The following is a 16,588-nucleotide window of genomic DNA, read 5'->3' on the forward strand; positions in this document are numbered from 1 at the left end:
ATCCCTCCTCCCGCCTCCCTTAAGGCAAGAGGTACAGAAGTGTGAAAACTCATACCTTTAGATTCAGGGACAGTTTCTTCCCAACTGTTATCAGGAAACTGAACCAACTAGAAAGTGGTCCTGACCTACCATCTACCTCATTGGAGACCCTCAGACTATCTTTACTTGGACTTTATCTTGCTCTAAACGTTACTCCCTTTATCATGTATCTGTACACTGCAAACGGCTTGATGGTAATCATGTACAGTCTTTCCGCTGACTGGCTAGCACACAATAAAAAGCTGTTCACTGTACCTCGGTACACATGACAATAATAAAGTCAACTAAACTAGTATTATTCAATGAGAAATTGTTAATTAATAATCTGGTGATTAAGGGCTTTCAGGGAAGAGTACACACACATGATGAGATTTTATATAAAGATTGAAAGTGACTATCTCATGAGTCTCAAATGTAAATAAAGGAAAGTGTAAACGTGAAGGCAGATGGGGAAAAGTAAATGGTGATGGTAAACATGCCACATGTCACAGCTGTGGTTGTTCAGAGAAATACAAAGGTCTGTGCACCTATATTGCTAAGGCATGACAGCAGGTGTAAAAGAAGTTTAAAAGGCTAATGCAATTATGAGCCTTTATCTCAAGGGAGTTGGAACCTCCATAACTAGTGCAATACACGTTCCATCCTCCACCTTATTACACCCACTGAGCTCTTGGCACAGTTAGGACTGCTGGAAGAGAAAGTGTGTGGAAATTACATGCTGGGTGTATGGGACGAGCTGCCAGAGGACGTAGTTGAGGCAGGGCCAATGCCAATGTTTAAGAAACAATCAGACAGGGTACATGGATAGGACAGGTTTAGAGAGACATGGGCCAAACGAAGGCAGGTGGGACGATTGTAGATGGGGCATATTGGCCACTGTGGCCAAGTTGGGCAAAGGGCCTGTTTCCACGATGTATGGCTCTATGACTATGCTGGAAGAGGTTCAGAGGGAATTGGGCCAAACACAGCAGGTGGGACTAGTGTAGATGGGACATGTTGATCAGTGTGGGTACGTTGGGGCAAAGTGCCTGTTTCCACTCTGTATGACACTATGACTGCCCTTCCTGCCTAGTTCCCAATGGCAGACTCGTGCGGGGTGGGGAGTAGAGAAATTAGCAAAAGGCAAATCGCACGAAAGAGGCAGCACTAGGTGGGTGTGATCCATAATTAATACGGGTGTCAGGGGAGAAAACAGGAGAATGGGGTTAAAAGGGAAAGATAGATCAGCCATGACTGAATGGCGGAGTCTGCTCCTATCACTTAAGAATTTATGAACATCACCACCACCATCACCCCTCTCTCCCTCCCTCCCTCCCCAGAACAGCCCAACTTCCTCAACTCTGGAATTCCTTCCATCTAGAAAGTGGCAGATGAATCGGGAAGTGTAAAGAGGTTTGTTTTTAGCCTGCAGTGGGATTACAGGATAACAATGTGAAGAGTGTTAACGCCGCCGCCACCACTGGGAATATAGCCGCAGGATTCACCTTTGCCATCAGCAACCCCAACATGGGGTAAATGCTGGAATTGACGAGTTTGAAACGCGTGTGGCTTGTTTATTTGCGCTCCCGCTGGATAGCAGTAAGCCTTCAGGGACTAAATAGTCGGTCGGACATCAATGGGTGAGCGGTGAAGGAGGAGTCAGAAGGAGCTGAAAAAACAGCCATGATGAAAACTAATCTCTTATTAGCCTTGTGCTGTATTCCAGCCCCCAACTTTTCTGCTCAATTTTGCAGCGAACAGGACAGTTCGCCCTCTGTGGACTCCTCACCCAAAGACATGCCCCATCAGTGAGAGTTTGCAGACGCCGACTGCAAAAATAAAAGCCCAACTTCACCGCTCTTCCAGCAGAAAGCTGTTTCCCCGCGTTAAAATTGAGAAACTCAGGAGAAGCTGCCGCTGGCTCACCTGCGCTCCGCAGGTACTGGAGCCGCTGCCACCCAGCCACCCACCTCCTCCCCATCGCTGCCCAGCGATCCGAGCGGCAGCCGAGGCCTTACCTTCCCCTTCAGATCCAGCAGGAACACGGCCGAGGCTGACATATTCTCGCACCGCAGCTCAGAAGCCAAGTTCCTCCGCTGGCGACTGGAGTAGTCTCACTTGTTTCCGCATCCTCCGCGTCATGGGCAAGGACACCAGCGGCTCTGTAACTCCATGGGACCGGCGGGTTTCAAGTTGTGGCATCTGATCCGTGTTTGTAGACCTCACACAGAAACAAGGACAGGGACACCAACATTCACCGCAAGCCGGGTCGGTCATTCCCTTCCACCCAGAGATGCTGCCTGGCTGCCCCCCGGAGTTACTCCAGCATGTTGTGTCTTATCTTCAAATGTAAACCAGCATCTGCAGTTCCTTTCTACAGAGGTCAAGTTTTTTACTGTGAATATCTGTGGAATTCTCTGCGACTAGAAGGCAGTGGAGGTCAATTCACTGGATGTTTTCAAGAGAGAGTTAGATTTAGCTCTAAGGGCTAACTGAATCAAAGGACATGGGGAGAAAGCAGGAACGGGGTACTGATTTTAGAAGATCAGCCATGATCATATTGAATGGTGGTGCTGGCTCGAAGGGCCGAATGGCCTACTCCTGCACCTATTTTCCTTTGTGCCAGTCTGTAGAAGGGTTTCGGCCAGAAACATTGCCTTTTTTCTTCGCTCCTTAGATGCTGCTGCGCCCACTGAGTTTCTCCAACACTTTTGTCTACCTTCGATTTTCCAGCATCTGCAGTTCCTTCTTAAACATTTCTATGTTTTATTGTTAGGCGCAGGAAGCAACTGGAGATGCTGCTTTCCACCAGACACAAAATGCTATTGTAACTGTTGTTGCATGCACAAGTCAAGTGTAGAATCTTGCTTGCGGCAGCATTCACGGCAAAACGCACATAAACATAAACTAAACATACAATTACATATAAGTTCTGAAAGACAGTAAAATGGAAAAAAAAGTCAGAGCAAAGAAAATTAGTGTAAATCACATTTCGAAAAAGAGTTAGTCTATAGTGGTGCAGGAAGTGATCTGAAGTTCTCAATGGAAATATAAAGCCAACGGTTTTACACTCATACCTATAGTTTAATAAACTCTACAAACCCTCCACACACCTCATTGCTCATCCTCACCTACCCCAATCTATTCTCTGCACCCTTTTCCTTTCCTGACTGGACTTTCCCCTCCCCTCTTTACTTTGATCCTTTCAATGCTCTCTCTCTACCCTCTTTTTTTCCCATCCTCTTACCAACCCCCTCTCTCACTTTTCCCTTTTGCATTTTCCCTTCAGACCCTCTGCCCACTGCACACCGCTCACCCTCTGCTCTTTTTCCGACCTTCCATGTCGCTCCAGCTTTGATCTCACTGACCCTCCCTTGTTGCCTCCCCTCCCCATTCTCCTGACCATATCCTTCCAGTTCTGGAAAGCACAATGGTTTAACAACTGGAAATGCTGCCTCACAGTACCAGCGATCTGTATACAATCCTGACCTCTGGTTTTGTCTGTGTGGAGGAGTCTGCACGGTCTTACTGTGAGTTTGCTCTGCCTTCATGCTTCATGCTTCTTTGCTTCATGCTCCTTCCCACATGCGAAAGATGTGCAGATTGATAGATCAATTAGCCCCTGAGCAGCATGGTGGCGCAGCGGCAGAGTTCCTACCTCACAGCGCCAGAGACCCAGGTTCGATCCAGACTATGTGTGCTGTCTGTACGGAGTTTGTACGTTCTCCATGTGACCTGGTTGGGTTTTCTCCGGGTGCTCTGGTTTCCTCCCACACTCCAAAGAAGTACAGGTTTGTTGGTTAATTGGCTTTGGTAAAGATTGTAAATTATCCCAAGTGTGTGTAGGATAGTAGTAGTGCATGAGGATCGCTGGTTGGTGTGGACTCGGTGGGCCTAAGGGCCTGTCTATGCACAAAATTCAACTAAATCAAACTAATCCACGTGCATGACTTTGTCCCAGCAAAGGTGTTTGAACATTCAGAGCATGTCTTGTCTCTTACCGTGTGCTCTCATTGTAAATACAACATTCAATGGAACCATTTGCCAGACTCTAAATATTGAAGTAAACAATGTCAATGTAGCTGTTGGAATTGTATTAAATAATCTACTATTGTTTTTATTCTTAAGAGTATAAAAACTTGATGTACTTTGAGATTGGAGTGATGCTACTGAGAGTGTCTCCAAGAGAATGTTTACTTGTTGTGATGAATAAAATCCTTTTATATCCATTATCTTAAATCTCCAGTGGATTAGTCATCGTTACAGCAAATCCCTTCCTTCACGGCCTCCCCTCAACTCCCTCAGACCCAACTTCACTCTTTGAATTTCCACCTTTATTTCTGTCCCCCCGCCTTTCCACCCCTACCCTCAATCTCCATCCCCTTCTGTCAATCCATCCTCCTCTTCTCTCACTGATCTTCCTCCCCTTTCCACAATCCTTCCTCCACTTTTCCTCACTGATTTTGCTTCCCTTCCCTCACTGCCCCTTTGACCTCCTTTACTCTCCTTCCTCCATCATTCCTTCCCTCTCCTGACACCCTCCCACTCTCATGGTCCTTCCTCTCCTTCATTTGTTGTCTTTCCTCTAGTTTCATCCTGCAAACCTTTTTCACCTCTCCTCTCCTTCCCTCCCCCGTTTCACTTCCCCTCTCCTATGCCCTATCCTCTCATAACCCTGTTGTGGAGAATGATAACGGGCCCACGCTCAATTTGAAGAAGTCTAGAAAGTTACCCTAGAATAGTCGAAGCATTTTTCCCACATGCAACATAATTAAAACTGGAGATAGAAACAAAGAGCTGGAGTAACTCAGTGGGACAGGCAGCATCTCTGGAGAGAAGGAATGGGTGCTTTTGTATCTATCTTCGGTTTAAACCAGCATCTGCAGTTCCTTCCTATCTATCTATCTTCTATATTACTAAAAGTCTGTTCTTGACTGGTTTTGGCCATCTGTACTGTGATTTCTGAGAGAACGCCGCCACCTACGGCTGTCATTTTTGGCCACCTTGCTCAGAGCCCCCCTCCGCCACATGTGTGCCGAGGATTTTTCCCGTCGATTAAAAATTACAGAGATATTAATGTTTTTACAAAATTCCCCATTCTCTCTGCTGCCCCGCTGGCGGCAGAGGGGAGGGACTATAAAACCAGGAAGTGGCGTGCCTCACTCACTCTTCAAGATGGAGGAAGGCAGAGGATCACGTTTCTCTGAGCTGTGAATAACACTGAACACATGTCTACTCAAATGTAAGTGCCCTTAGTGGTTCTAAAATGCTTGCAGAATGTGTCTTATCGGTTCTAAAGCTTGCAAAAAAAGTGTCTATTGGGTTCTAAAGCTTGCAAAAAAAGTCTATTGCTTCTAAAGCTTGCAAAAATGTCTATTGGTTCAAAAGCTTGCAAAAAAGTGTGTATTGGTTCTAAAGCTTGCAAAAAAAATGTCTATTGGTTCTAAAGCTTGCAAAAAAATGTGTCTATTGGTTCTAAAGCTTGCAAAATGTGTCTCTATTGGTTCTAAAGCTTGCAAAAAAATGTCTATTGGTTCTAAAGCTTGCAAAAAAATGTATATTGGTTCTAAAGCTTGCAAAAATGTCTATTGGTTCTAAAGCTTGCAAAAAAAGTCTATTGGTTCTAAAGCTTGCTAAAAAAAAATGTCTATTGGTTCTAAAGCTTGCAAAAAATGGTTCTCTATTGGTTCTAAAGCTTGCAAAAAATGTGTCTATTGGTTCTAAAACTTGCAAAAAAAAAATGTCTATTGGTTCTAAAGCTTGCAAAAAAAGTGTCTCTATTGGTTCTGGGTGTGTCTTGAAATTGAAAGGCACTACTTACTGCAAATGGTGGCATGAAGTTGAAAGGCACTACTTCCTGCAAATGATGGCTTGGGTGTGGCTTGAAGTTGAAAGGCACTACTTACTGCAAATGATGGCTTGGGTGTGGCTTGAAGTTGAAAGGCACTACTTACTGCAAATGGGGGGGCGTGGGTGCATAGGCCTGAAGTTGAAAGGCACTACTTACTGCAAATTGTGGCTTGAAATTGAAAGGCACTACTTACTGCAAATGGTGGCACAAAGTTGAAAGCACTACTTACTGCAAATGGTGGCTTGGGAGCTTTGGTTTGAAGTTGAAAGGCACTATTACTGCAAATGGTGGCTTGGTTGCTTTAGCTTGAAGTTGAAAGGCACTATTACTGCAAATGGCTTGGTTGCTTTGGCTTGAAGTTGAAAGGCACTACTTACTGCAAATGGTGGCTTGGGTATGGCTTGAAGTTGAAAGACACCACTTACTGCAAATGGGTGGCATGAAGTTGAAAGGCACTACTTACTGCAAATGGTGACTTGGTTGCTTTGGCTTGAAATTGAAAGGCACTACTTACTGCAAATGGTGGCTTGGGAGCTTTGAAGTTGAAAGGCACTACTTCCTGCAAATGATGGCTTGGGTGTGGGCTTGAAGTTGAAATACACCACTTACTGCAAATGGTGGCATGAAGTTGAAAGGCACTACTTACTGCAAATGGGGGCTTGGGTGCTTTGGCTTGAAGTTAAAAGGCACTACTGTAAATGCACTTACTTCCTGTTTGCACTGTATATTGATTTTAGATAAAATGCTACCACATACGGCTGTGATTTTTGGCCATCTTACTCAGTCCCCCTCTGCTGAGCACGTGCAGAGAATTCTTCCCATCAATGAAAAATAAGTGTTATTAGTTTAAAATTTGTTTTTGAGAATCTCTCTCCTGTCAATCACTCCATGAAAGCCACACCTTTTCCGGTGGGGGGGGGAGGGGTTATAAAACCCGGAAATGTGGGTGTGGCTCAGTCTCTGCAAGATGGAGGAGGGAGAGGTCACGACTCGCTGTCTTTAGTGGCTTTGCACCCTACTTCAAATGGTATGAAACTGCACTTGAATTTGGTGGCCTTGCACCCTGCTAGAAGTGGTAAGAAACTGCACTTGAATTTGGTGGCCTTATACCCTGCTTAAAATAGAATTTCAAGGATTAGCCGTGCGTCAACTACCAGCCCACCAGCCGTGGGTGAGTTGCCAGCACAACAGACTTGATTGACTGAGACGCCAGCCCAAGAATCCATTTGGCGCACAATTTGCATACTAGCCCTCTGGAAACCAGTCCCTTCAGCCCATAACACCCATACTAGCGCTCCAGAAAGCCCCCCCCCCCCCCTCCCAAACTGGTCACCAATATTAGAATTAGTGGAGAGGTGGAATATTGTGTTGGATGACCAACCCTCCTGTGTGATGCTGGGACCCAACGGGTCCCACTTTGTCTAGTACATAATTAAAACAGTATTAACTTTTTGCCAAATTGCTGCATTACAAAAACAAATCAACTGTGCAGTGTGTTGGTGTGACTAGACCAAGTACATATTATTATTTACTAAATATTAAATACTCCTGTGAGAAACAATACAGATCCTTATATGATGGTTTTAAGTGTAAAATATATTTGTGTGTTTATATTTCCTAAATAAAATCACCTTAATTTAGTATGTTGACCCTGTATCGCCTCTCTATAATATGTACCTTGCTGTGTAAAAAAAAAAGAGACATCACACTTCTGGCATGTAGTGATCTTGTACCATGTTATAACAATAATAGGACTAGATGTTCCAGTCTGAATTACAGCTAAAGTATATTACTGTGCTGAGGTGTACTGGGAAAAATCAGCATACATGGACCATTTAGCAAATTACCTAAACACCATTATACGTAAATGGGGAGAGAATCCAGAAATTGGAGGTGCAAGGGGACTTGGGAGTGCTGGTGCTGGATTCCCAAAAGGTTAACCTGCAAGTCGAATCAGTAGTAAAGCAAGCAAACTCAATGCTAGCATTTATTTCAAGATGGTTTGCATACAAAAACAAGGGATGTAATGCTGAGGTTCTATAAGGCAGGGTAAGGCCACATTTGGAATATTGTGAGCAATTTAGGGCACCATATGTGAGGAAGGATGTGCTGGCTATGGAGCGGGTCCAGAGGAGGTTTGAGGGTCTGTCCATTTAGGCAATTTTTTTTAGGCGACTACAGGGGACTAGGCTGTCGCCAGCTGTCGCCTGTATAGTCTCCTCAGTCGCCCAAAGAATCGTAACGTTTTTCTGGTTGCCGCTGGATTTTGAAATGTTCAAAACTTTTTGGCAGCAGCCAGCGACAGTTGGCTTGACGCCAATGAGCGTAGCTTGACTTCCCTGACGTAGGTGCTGTTGTAGGTTGTCACCAGGTGACGTAGGTTGTCTCCGGTGCTGACATTGGTGAATTACATTGGCGACTACCTACGTCAACCGGTGACAGGCACCAGCAACTAAATTGTCTTAAGTTGTCGCCGACAGGGTCATACCTTGTCGTAACTTGTCACAGGTGGACGCAGGTTGTCGTAGGTGTGGTCGTACGTGGACGTCCTAACGGGTCGCCGGTTGTCGGTAGCTTGACGTCGACTAGGTGGTAGATTGTTGCAGACATTCTCGTTGACATTGTCGTAGGGGGGTCCAGTCACTGGTTTTTCGGCGACAGACTACTACTATGACAGTTGCCGGCAGTCGCCGAAAAAATTGCCTAAGTGGGACAGCCCCATCAAGAATGAACCCAGGAAAGAGTAAGTTAACCTATGATGGGCATTTGTCGGCACTGGGCTTGTACTCACTGGAGTTTAGAAGAATGAAGGGAGACCTCATTGAAACATACAGAATAGTGAACGGCTTGGATAGAGTGGATGTGGAGAGTCTAGGACCAGAGGTCATAGCCTCAGAATTAAAGGACGCTCTTTTAGGAAAGAGATGAGGACATTTCTTTAGTCAGAGGGTGGGGAATCTGAGGAATTCTTTGCCACAAAAGGCTGTTGAGGCCAAGTCAGTGGATATTTTTAAGGCAGAAATAGATATATTTTTGATTAGTACAGGCGTCAGAGGTTATGAGGAGAAGGCAGGAGAATGGAGTTAGGAGGGACAGATACAACAGATAGAACTTGATGGGCCGAATGGCCTAATTCTGCTCCTATCACTTATGACCTTACACCAGTGAAATCCCACACTATGTAAAAAGTACAGTAATTGGACATTACAATCCCACAATCTAGGCAGTAGCAGGACGACACCAGAGGGATATTATTATTAATGAGATCTTATAAAGTTACAGGGCCACAGCAGCGAGATATTGGATTACTGTGAATGTATTCTCTGCCAGGCTTCAGCATGGTGAATTGAAGTCCTGCCAAGATTACATCAGGAAGGTTTAAGACAATTTGAAGTGTTTTTGAGTAAGGGGGGACTTGATAGAGGTTTTTAAAATGATGAGATGGATAGACAGAGTTGACGTGGAAAAGCTTTTCCCACTGAGAGTAGGGAAGATTCAAACAAGGGGACATGACTTGAGAATTAAGGGACTGAAGTTTAGGGGTAACATGAGGGGGAACTTCTTTACTCAGAGAGTGGTGGCTGTGTGGAATGAGTTTCCAGTGAAGGTGGTGGAGGCAGGTTCGTTTTTATCATTTAAAAATAAATTGGATAGTTATATGGACGGGAAGGGAATGGAAGGTTATGGTCTGAGTGCAGGTATATGGGACTAGGGGAGAATACGTGTTCGGCATGGACTAGAAGGGTCGAGATGGCCTGTTTCCGTGCTGTAATTGTTATATTGTTATATTGTTATAAAGGTATCTTTAACTGAAAAGAATGGAAATGTTTCTGCTCTTAGAACTTGCTACCTGTAGAAATAGTCACCATGCTTCTTAAAATATATGAAAGAACCGCCAATGTAATTTAGTTTTTGTTTAGTTTAGTTTAGAGATAGAGCGCAGTAACAGGCCCTTCGGCCCACCGAGTCCGCACCAACCAGCGATCCCCAGACATTAACACTATCCTACACTGGGGACAAATTAAATTTATACCAAGCCAAATAACCTACAAGCCTGTACGTCTTTGGAGTGTGGGAGGATCCGAAGATCTTGGAGAAAACCCGCGCAGTTCACTGAATAAAGTGATGAATTCTCTGCCTCACTCCCACTCTAATCTTCACAGTTCTACCATAGCCCCACGAAAAATCAAGGAACAGTAAGATGCTTTCATGAGACTTGCTTTGAGGTGAATAATTTCAGATTCCAAACTCATCAGTGTCAGATGGTAGCCCCTTTTTTTTATAAGAGATACAGTGTGGAAACAGGCCCTTCAACCCACCAAGTCCATGCCGACCAACGATCACACATACACTCGTTTTAAATTTTCCTAGTTTTGCATCCCACACACTAGGGACAATTTACAGGAACTAATTATCCTACAAGCCTGAGGTACACAAAAATGCTGGAGAAACTCAGCGGGTGCAGCAGCATCTATGGAGCGAAGGAAATAGGCAACGTTTCGGGCCGAAACGTTGCCTATTTCCTTCGTTGTATAAATGCTGCTGCACCCGCTGAGTTTCTCCAGCATTTTTGTGTACCTTCGATTTTCCAGCATCTGCTGTTCCTTCTTAAACATCCTACAAACCTGTATGTGTTTGGAATATAAGAGGAAACCGGAGCACCCGAAGAAAACCCACACGGCCAAAGGGAGAATGTACAAACTCCGTACAAACGACACCCATAGGCAAGATGGAACCCGGGTCTCTGGTGCAGTAAGATGGCAACTCGCCCGGTGTGTCACCTCCATATTTTGTTTCTTGTTTGTCCTCACCCCATCCTCTTTTGTCTAGCGTTATTATTTCTCTTGCCATTTTAGTTTCTCCTGCTTTCTATCTATTTATCTACCAGTACATAGAAACATAGAAAATAGGTGCAGGAGTAGGCCATTCGGCCCTTCGAGCCTGCACCGCCATTCAATATGATCATGGTTGATCATCCAACTCAGTATCCCATACCTGCCTTCTCTCCATACCCCCTGATCCCTTTAGCTGCAAGGGCCACATCTAGCTCCCTCTTAAATATAGCCAATGAACTGGCCTCAACTACCTTCTGTGGCAGAGAGTTCCAGAGATCTACCACTGCGTGAAAAATGTTTTTCTCATCTCGGTCCTAAAGGATTTCCCCTTTATCCTTAAACTGTGACCCCTTGTTCTGGACTTCCCCAACATCGGGAACAATCTTCCTGCATCTAGCTTGTCCAACCCCTTAAGAATTTTGTAAGTTTTTATAAGATCCCCCCTCAATCTGTTAAATTCTACGAGTACAAGCCAAGTATATCCAGTCTTTCTTCATATAAAAGTCCTGACATCCAAGGAATCAGCCTGATGAACCTTCTCTGTACTCCCCCTATGGCAAGAATGTCTTTTCTCAGATTTGGAGACCAAAACTGAACGCAATAATCCAGGTGTTGCCTCACCAAGACCCTGTACAACTGCAGTAGAACCTCCCTGCTCCTATACTCAAATCCTTTTGCTATGAATGCCAACATGCCATTTGCTTTCTTCACTGCCTGCTGCACCTGCATGCCTGCTTTCAATGACTGGTGTACCATGACACCCAGGTCTCGTTGCATCTCCCCTTTTCCTAATCGGCCACCTAATACAAACCATCACTAACATCTATCTGCCTCACAATCTTCCCCTTATTTCTCTGCTTGTTTGAAAGCTGTTTTGTCTCTAACCCTTGTTCGTATTGACAAAGGATTGTGGACTCAAATGACAGCTCTCATTATCTCTGCCTGAACTACTAACTATTCACAGCACCCACTTTCATTACAGTCACAAGGTTCTGCTCAGGTAAATAATGCTCACAGTGGACGTCATACGCCTGTTGCTAATCTGACTGAGTGGATGATTAGTCTCAGTGCAGCCTACACTCTCTCAATGTTATACTGCAATGGAAAAGCAGACTCAAGGTAGTAAAATCTATGTCACACATCAAGATGATCAACTGCTGCATTGTTGAACTTATGCCACCAGAGTGGATGAATCGATCATTACCTGGTAGCTTGGATTCCTCGATCAATGGTTTTACATATTCTGTCTAAGCTTGTTTTAGAAGCGTCTTAACACAGTATTAGAGTCTTAACGACAATAGAAGATTTACTACTTATTGCACTGCCTTTTGGGGGAGAGTAGATAAACTGAACGCAAGGGCTCCAGGGCTGTACTCTCAAAACATTTTTGAAATACTACTATTATCCCATTCATTAATTCCACACTTAGCTATTGTGTCAGAAGGAACTGCAGATGCTGGTTTACACCAAAGATAGACACAAAATGTTGGAGAAACTCAATGGGTCAGCAGCATCTCCGCAGAAAATGAATAGGTGACATGAATAGGTCATTAGAAACGGGAATAGTCCCCGAGGATTGGCGTACTGCGCATGTTGTTCCATTGTTTAAAAAGGGTTCTAAGAGTAAACCTAGCAATTATAGACCTGTTAGTTTGACTTCAGTGGTGGGCAAATTAATTGAATGGAAATTAATGGAAAAGATACTTAGAGATAATATATATAAGCATCTGGATAAACAGGGTCTGATTAGGAACAGTCAACATGGATTTGTGCCTGGAAGGTCATGTTTGACTAATCTTCTTGAATTTTTTGAAGAGGTTACTAGGGAAATTGACGAGGGTAAAGCAGTGGATGTTGTCTATATGGGCTTTAGTAAGGCCTTTGACAAGGTTCCTCATGGAAGGTTGGTTAAGAAGATTCAACTATTGGTATAAATGCAGGAATAGCAAGATGGATTCAACAGTGGCTGAATGGGAGAAGCCAGAGGGTAATGGTGGATGGCTGTTTATCGGGTCGGAGGCAGGTGACTAGTGGGGTGCCTCAGGGATCTGTGTTGGGTCCTTTGTTGTTTGTCATGTACATCAATGATCTGGATGAAGGTGTGGTAAATTGGATTAGTAAGTATGCAGATGATACCAAGATAGGGGGTGTTGTGGATAATGAAGAGGATTTCCAAAGTCTACAGTGATTTTTAGGCCATTTGGAAAAATGGGCTGAAAGATGGCAGATGGAGTTTAATGCTGATAAATGTGAGGTGCTACACCTTGGCAGGACAAATCAAAATAGGACGTACATGGTAAATGGTAGGGAATTGAAGAATACATTTGAACAGAGGGATCTGGGAATAACCGTGCATAGTTCCTTGAAGGTGGAATCTCATATAGATAGGGTGGTAAAGAAAGCTTTTGGTATGCTAGCCTTTATAAATCAGAGCATTGAGTATAGAAGCTGGGATGTAATGTTAAAATTGTACAAGGCATTGGTGAGACCAAATCTGGAGTATGGTGTACAATTTTGGTCGCCCAATTATAGGAAGGATGTCAACAAAATAGAGAGTACGGAGGAGATTTACTAGATGTTGCCTGGGTTTCAACAACTAAGTTACAGAGATAGGTTGAATAAGTTAGGTCCTTATTCTCTGGAGCGCAGAAGGTTAAGTGGGAACTTGATAGAGGTCTTTAAAATGATGAGAGGGATAGACAGAGTTGATGTGGACAAGCTTTTCCCTTTGAGAAGAGGAAAGATTCAAACAAGAGGACATGACTTCAGTATTAAGGGACAGAAGCTTAGGGGTAACATGAGGGGGAACTTCTTTACTCAGAGAGTGGTAGCGGTGTGGAATGAGCTTCCAGTGGAAGTGGTGGAGGCAGGTTCGTTGGTATCATTTAAAAATAAATTGGATAGGCATATGGATGAGAAGGGAATGGAGGGTTATGGTATGAGTGCAGGCAGGTGGGACTAAGGGAAAAAAAGTTGTTCGGCACGGACTTGTATGGCCAATATGGCCTGTTTCCGTGCTGTAATTGTTACATGGTTATATGGTTATTTAAGGTCGAAAGGCTTCTTCAGACTCCAAGTGAAGAAGGGTCTCGACCTGAAACATCACCTATCCCTTTTCTCCAGAGATGAAACAGTCACAGCCTGACCCACTGAGTTACTCCAGCATTTTGTGCTTTCCTCACTAGCTAGTTCACAAGTTCACAAGTTCTAGGAGTAGAATTAGGCCATTTGGCCCATCCAAGTCATTCCACCATTCAATCGTGGCTGATCGCTGTCTCCTAATCCCATTTTCCTGCCTTCTCCCCATAACTCTTGACATCCGTTCTGATCAAGAATTTGTCTATCTCTGCGTTAAAAATATCCACTGAGATAGCCCCACAGTTTAAATACCCTTTAACTAAAGAAGTTCCTCCTCATCTCCTTTCTAAAAGAGCGCCCTTTAAATGTGAGGAATTGTTGGCCAACTGAAATGTGCATTTCATCAAGTTTTGGGCACCTATTAAAGGTTAATACCTTAACATCTTATTAAAGTAAAATTGATATTATTTCTTCTGCATTGGCTGTAAAGCTTTTTGGGTGTCCAGAAGAAGAATTAGACTTTTATCTCATCCTCAAGTAGCCGCAAACATCTTTCACTTTCTCTATGAAGCAAAGTACTTATTGAACAAAGGCGGCAAAGTAGCGCTGTGGTAGAGTTGCTGCCTTGCAGCGTTTTCAGTGCCGGAGACCAAGGTTTAATCCCAACTATGGGTGCTTGTCTGTACAGAGATTGTATGTTCTCCCCGTCACCATGTAGGTTTTCTCAGGGATCTCCAGTTTCCTCCCACACTCCAAAAACATATTGGTTTGTGGGTTAACTGGTTTGGTATATGTGTAAATTGTCCTTAGTGTTTGTAGGATAATGTTAATGTGCGTGGATCGCTGGTCAGTGCAGACACGGTGGGCCGAAGGGGCTGTTTTCGTGCTGTATCTCTAAACTAATTTAAACAATGATGCAATTTCCTTAAATTTGGTTAAAAAGACAAATGTAGTGCATGCAAGGAATAGGAATTTCATTGTCCTATTTGGGACACATGACAATAAACTCTCTTGACTCTTGACTTGATTCTTGGTTTAAGAGTGTGGAATCAAAAAGGGCCTTTGGGGAATATAAAGTAAGGAGGAAAGGACTCAAGCAGGCAATTACAAGACCCAAACGGGCCACAAAGTGGCTTCATAGAGTCAAATTAAAAAAAAATCCCAAGGCTTTTTATACCTCCATTAAAAACAAGAGGGTAACTCGGCAGAAGGTAGAACCGCTCAAGGATAACGGAGGGAATTTGAGCTTGGAATCAGGGGATGTGGGTGAGGTATTAATCGAGTTCTCATTATCTGTTTTCACCAAGGAGAAAAACATGGAGGACAGTGAGATCAGTGTGGAGAATACTAATATTCAGACAGCGCTCCCCCGCTTTCCCTAGCCCCCGCCTTTGCGGAGTGTGTGTGCGGAATGTGTGTGCGGAGTGTGTGTGCGGAGTGTGTGTGTGTGTGTGTGAGTGTGTGTGTGCGAGTGTGTGTGTGTTCCACTCTGACACTTGCCATTCCAGTTCCCGGTTTTTCAGCGAGTGCCGCGAACTTGACAGTCGCCGGCAGTCCGCTAAAAAATTGCCCAAGTGGGACAGGCCCTTAAAGAGGAGGAGGTGTTGTGGCTCTTGAAGAGCATTATGGTGGAAGAATCCCCAGTGCCTGATGAGATGTATCCCAGGTTGTTGTGAAAAACAAGAGAGGAGATTGCAGGAGCCTTGGTTAAGGTATTTGCATATTCTCTGGGCACAGGCAAGGATAGAACTGCAGATGCTGGTTTAAATCGAAGTTAGACACAAAATGCTGGAGTAAGTCAGCGGGACAGGCAGCATCTCTTGAAAGGAATGGATAACGTTTTGGGTCGAGACCCTTCTTCAGACTGAGGAATATATATATACGAGGAATATATATATATATATATATTTGTGAGCGAGAGCGAGCACACGCACGACTTGCACATAAAGGTAGATTGGGTTGGTTAGTAAGTTTGCAGATGACACCAAAATTGCTGGTGTCGCTGACTGTGGGGAAGGCTGTCAATGTTTACAGTGGGATATTGATCAGCTGCAGAAATGGGCAGAGAAATTGTACATGGAGTTTAATCTGAGCAAGTGTGAGGCGTTGCACTTTGGGAGGAAAAATGCAAAGGAAAAATATCCAATTAATGGCATGACCCTTAACAGCATTGTTCAGTTTAGTTTAGTTTAGTCCGAGTCCACGCTGACCAGTGACACCCTGGTCCACCCCCCCCCCCCCCCCCCCCCGTTAGACTATCCCACACTAAGGAAGTTATAATTTGAACTGAAGCTAATTAACCTACAACCCTGTGGGAAGAAACTGGATCTATTCCATGCCTTCACCTTTCCACTAGCACCAGTGCTCATACACGGACAATTGGAAAGATATACAAGGCTTCGAGATGCTTGTTTCAGTTTTCAGAGCAGAAAGCAGGAGAAGATGATATTCAACCTCCTTTGGAACTTTATTGAAACAGTAGAATGTATTGAGCAAAGAAAGAACATTGGCATGAAACTCAGAGGAAGCGTTAAGACTGCATAGAGTTTGAGGCACGTTTGGACTTTGCTTCAATTAACATTTATCCAATCTTCATTTAGCCTTCTCTGTAGAACAGGAGAGCTCACCACAACAGCAAATATGAAACGTGGGGACTGGAGGGAGATCTCGTGGACTTACTCCTAATCTGGAGAAGTGCTTATTGTTGCATGAAGTGAGTGTCAGGTGGGAAGGAAAGAACAACACAAATATTAACGATGACCTCTCTTTCTGCCTCACAGATAATAATGAATCTAGTGTCGATAGC

General features: G+C 44.1%; 1 protein-coding gene across 1 annotated transcript in view; it reads right to left on the reverse strand.

Annotated features, from left to right (window-relative positions):
- LOC129700797 (AP-1 complex subunit mu-1-like) overlaps positions 1-2,193 on the reverse strand; it is a 43,162-nt gene extending 40,969 nt beyond the window's left edge. Inside the window, exon 1 of the mRNA XM_055641497.1 lies at positions 2,037-2,193. Within this exon, the coding sequence (XP_055497472.1) occupies positions 2,037-2,078 (42 nt within the window). The 5' untranslated portion in view covers positions 2,079-2,193. The remainder of the gene's footprint in view (positions 1-2,036) is intronic.
- Positions 2,194-16,588: the final 14,395 nt, after the last annotated feature.

The sequence above is a fragment of the Leucoraja erinacea genome, chromosome 10, assembly GCF_028641065.1.
Source record: "Leucoraja erinacea ecotype New England chromosome 10, Leri_hhj_1, whole genome shotgun sequence".
Lineage (NCBI taxonomy): Eukaryota > Metazoa > Chordata > Chondrichthyes > Rajiformes > Rajidae > Leucoraja > Leucoraja erinaceus.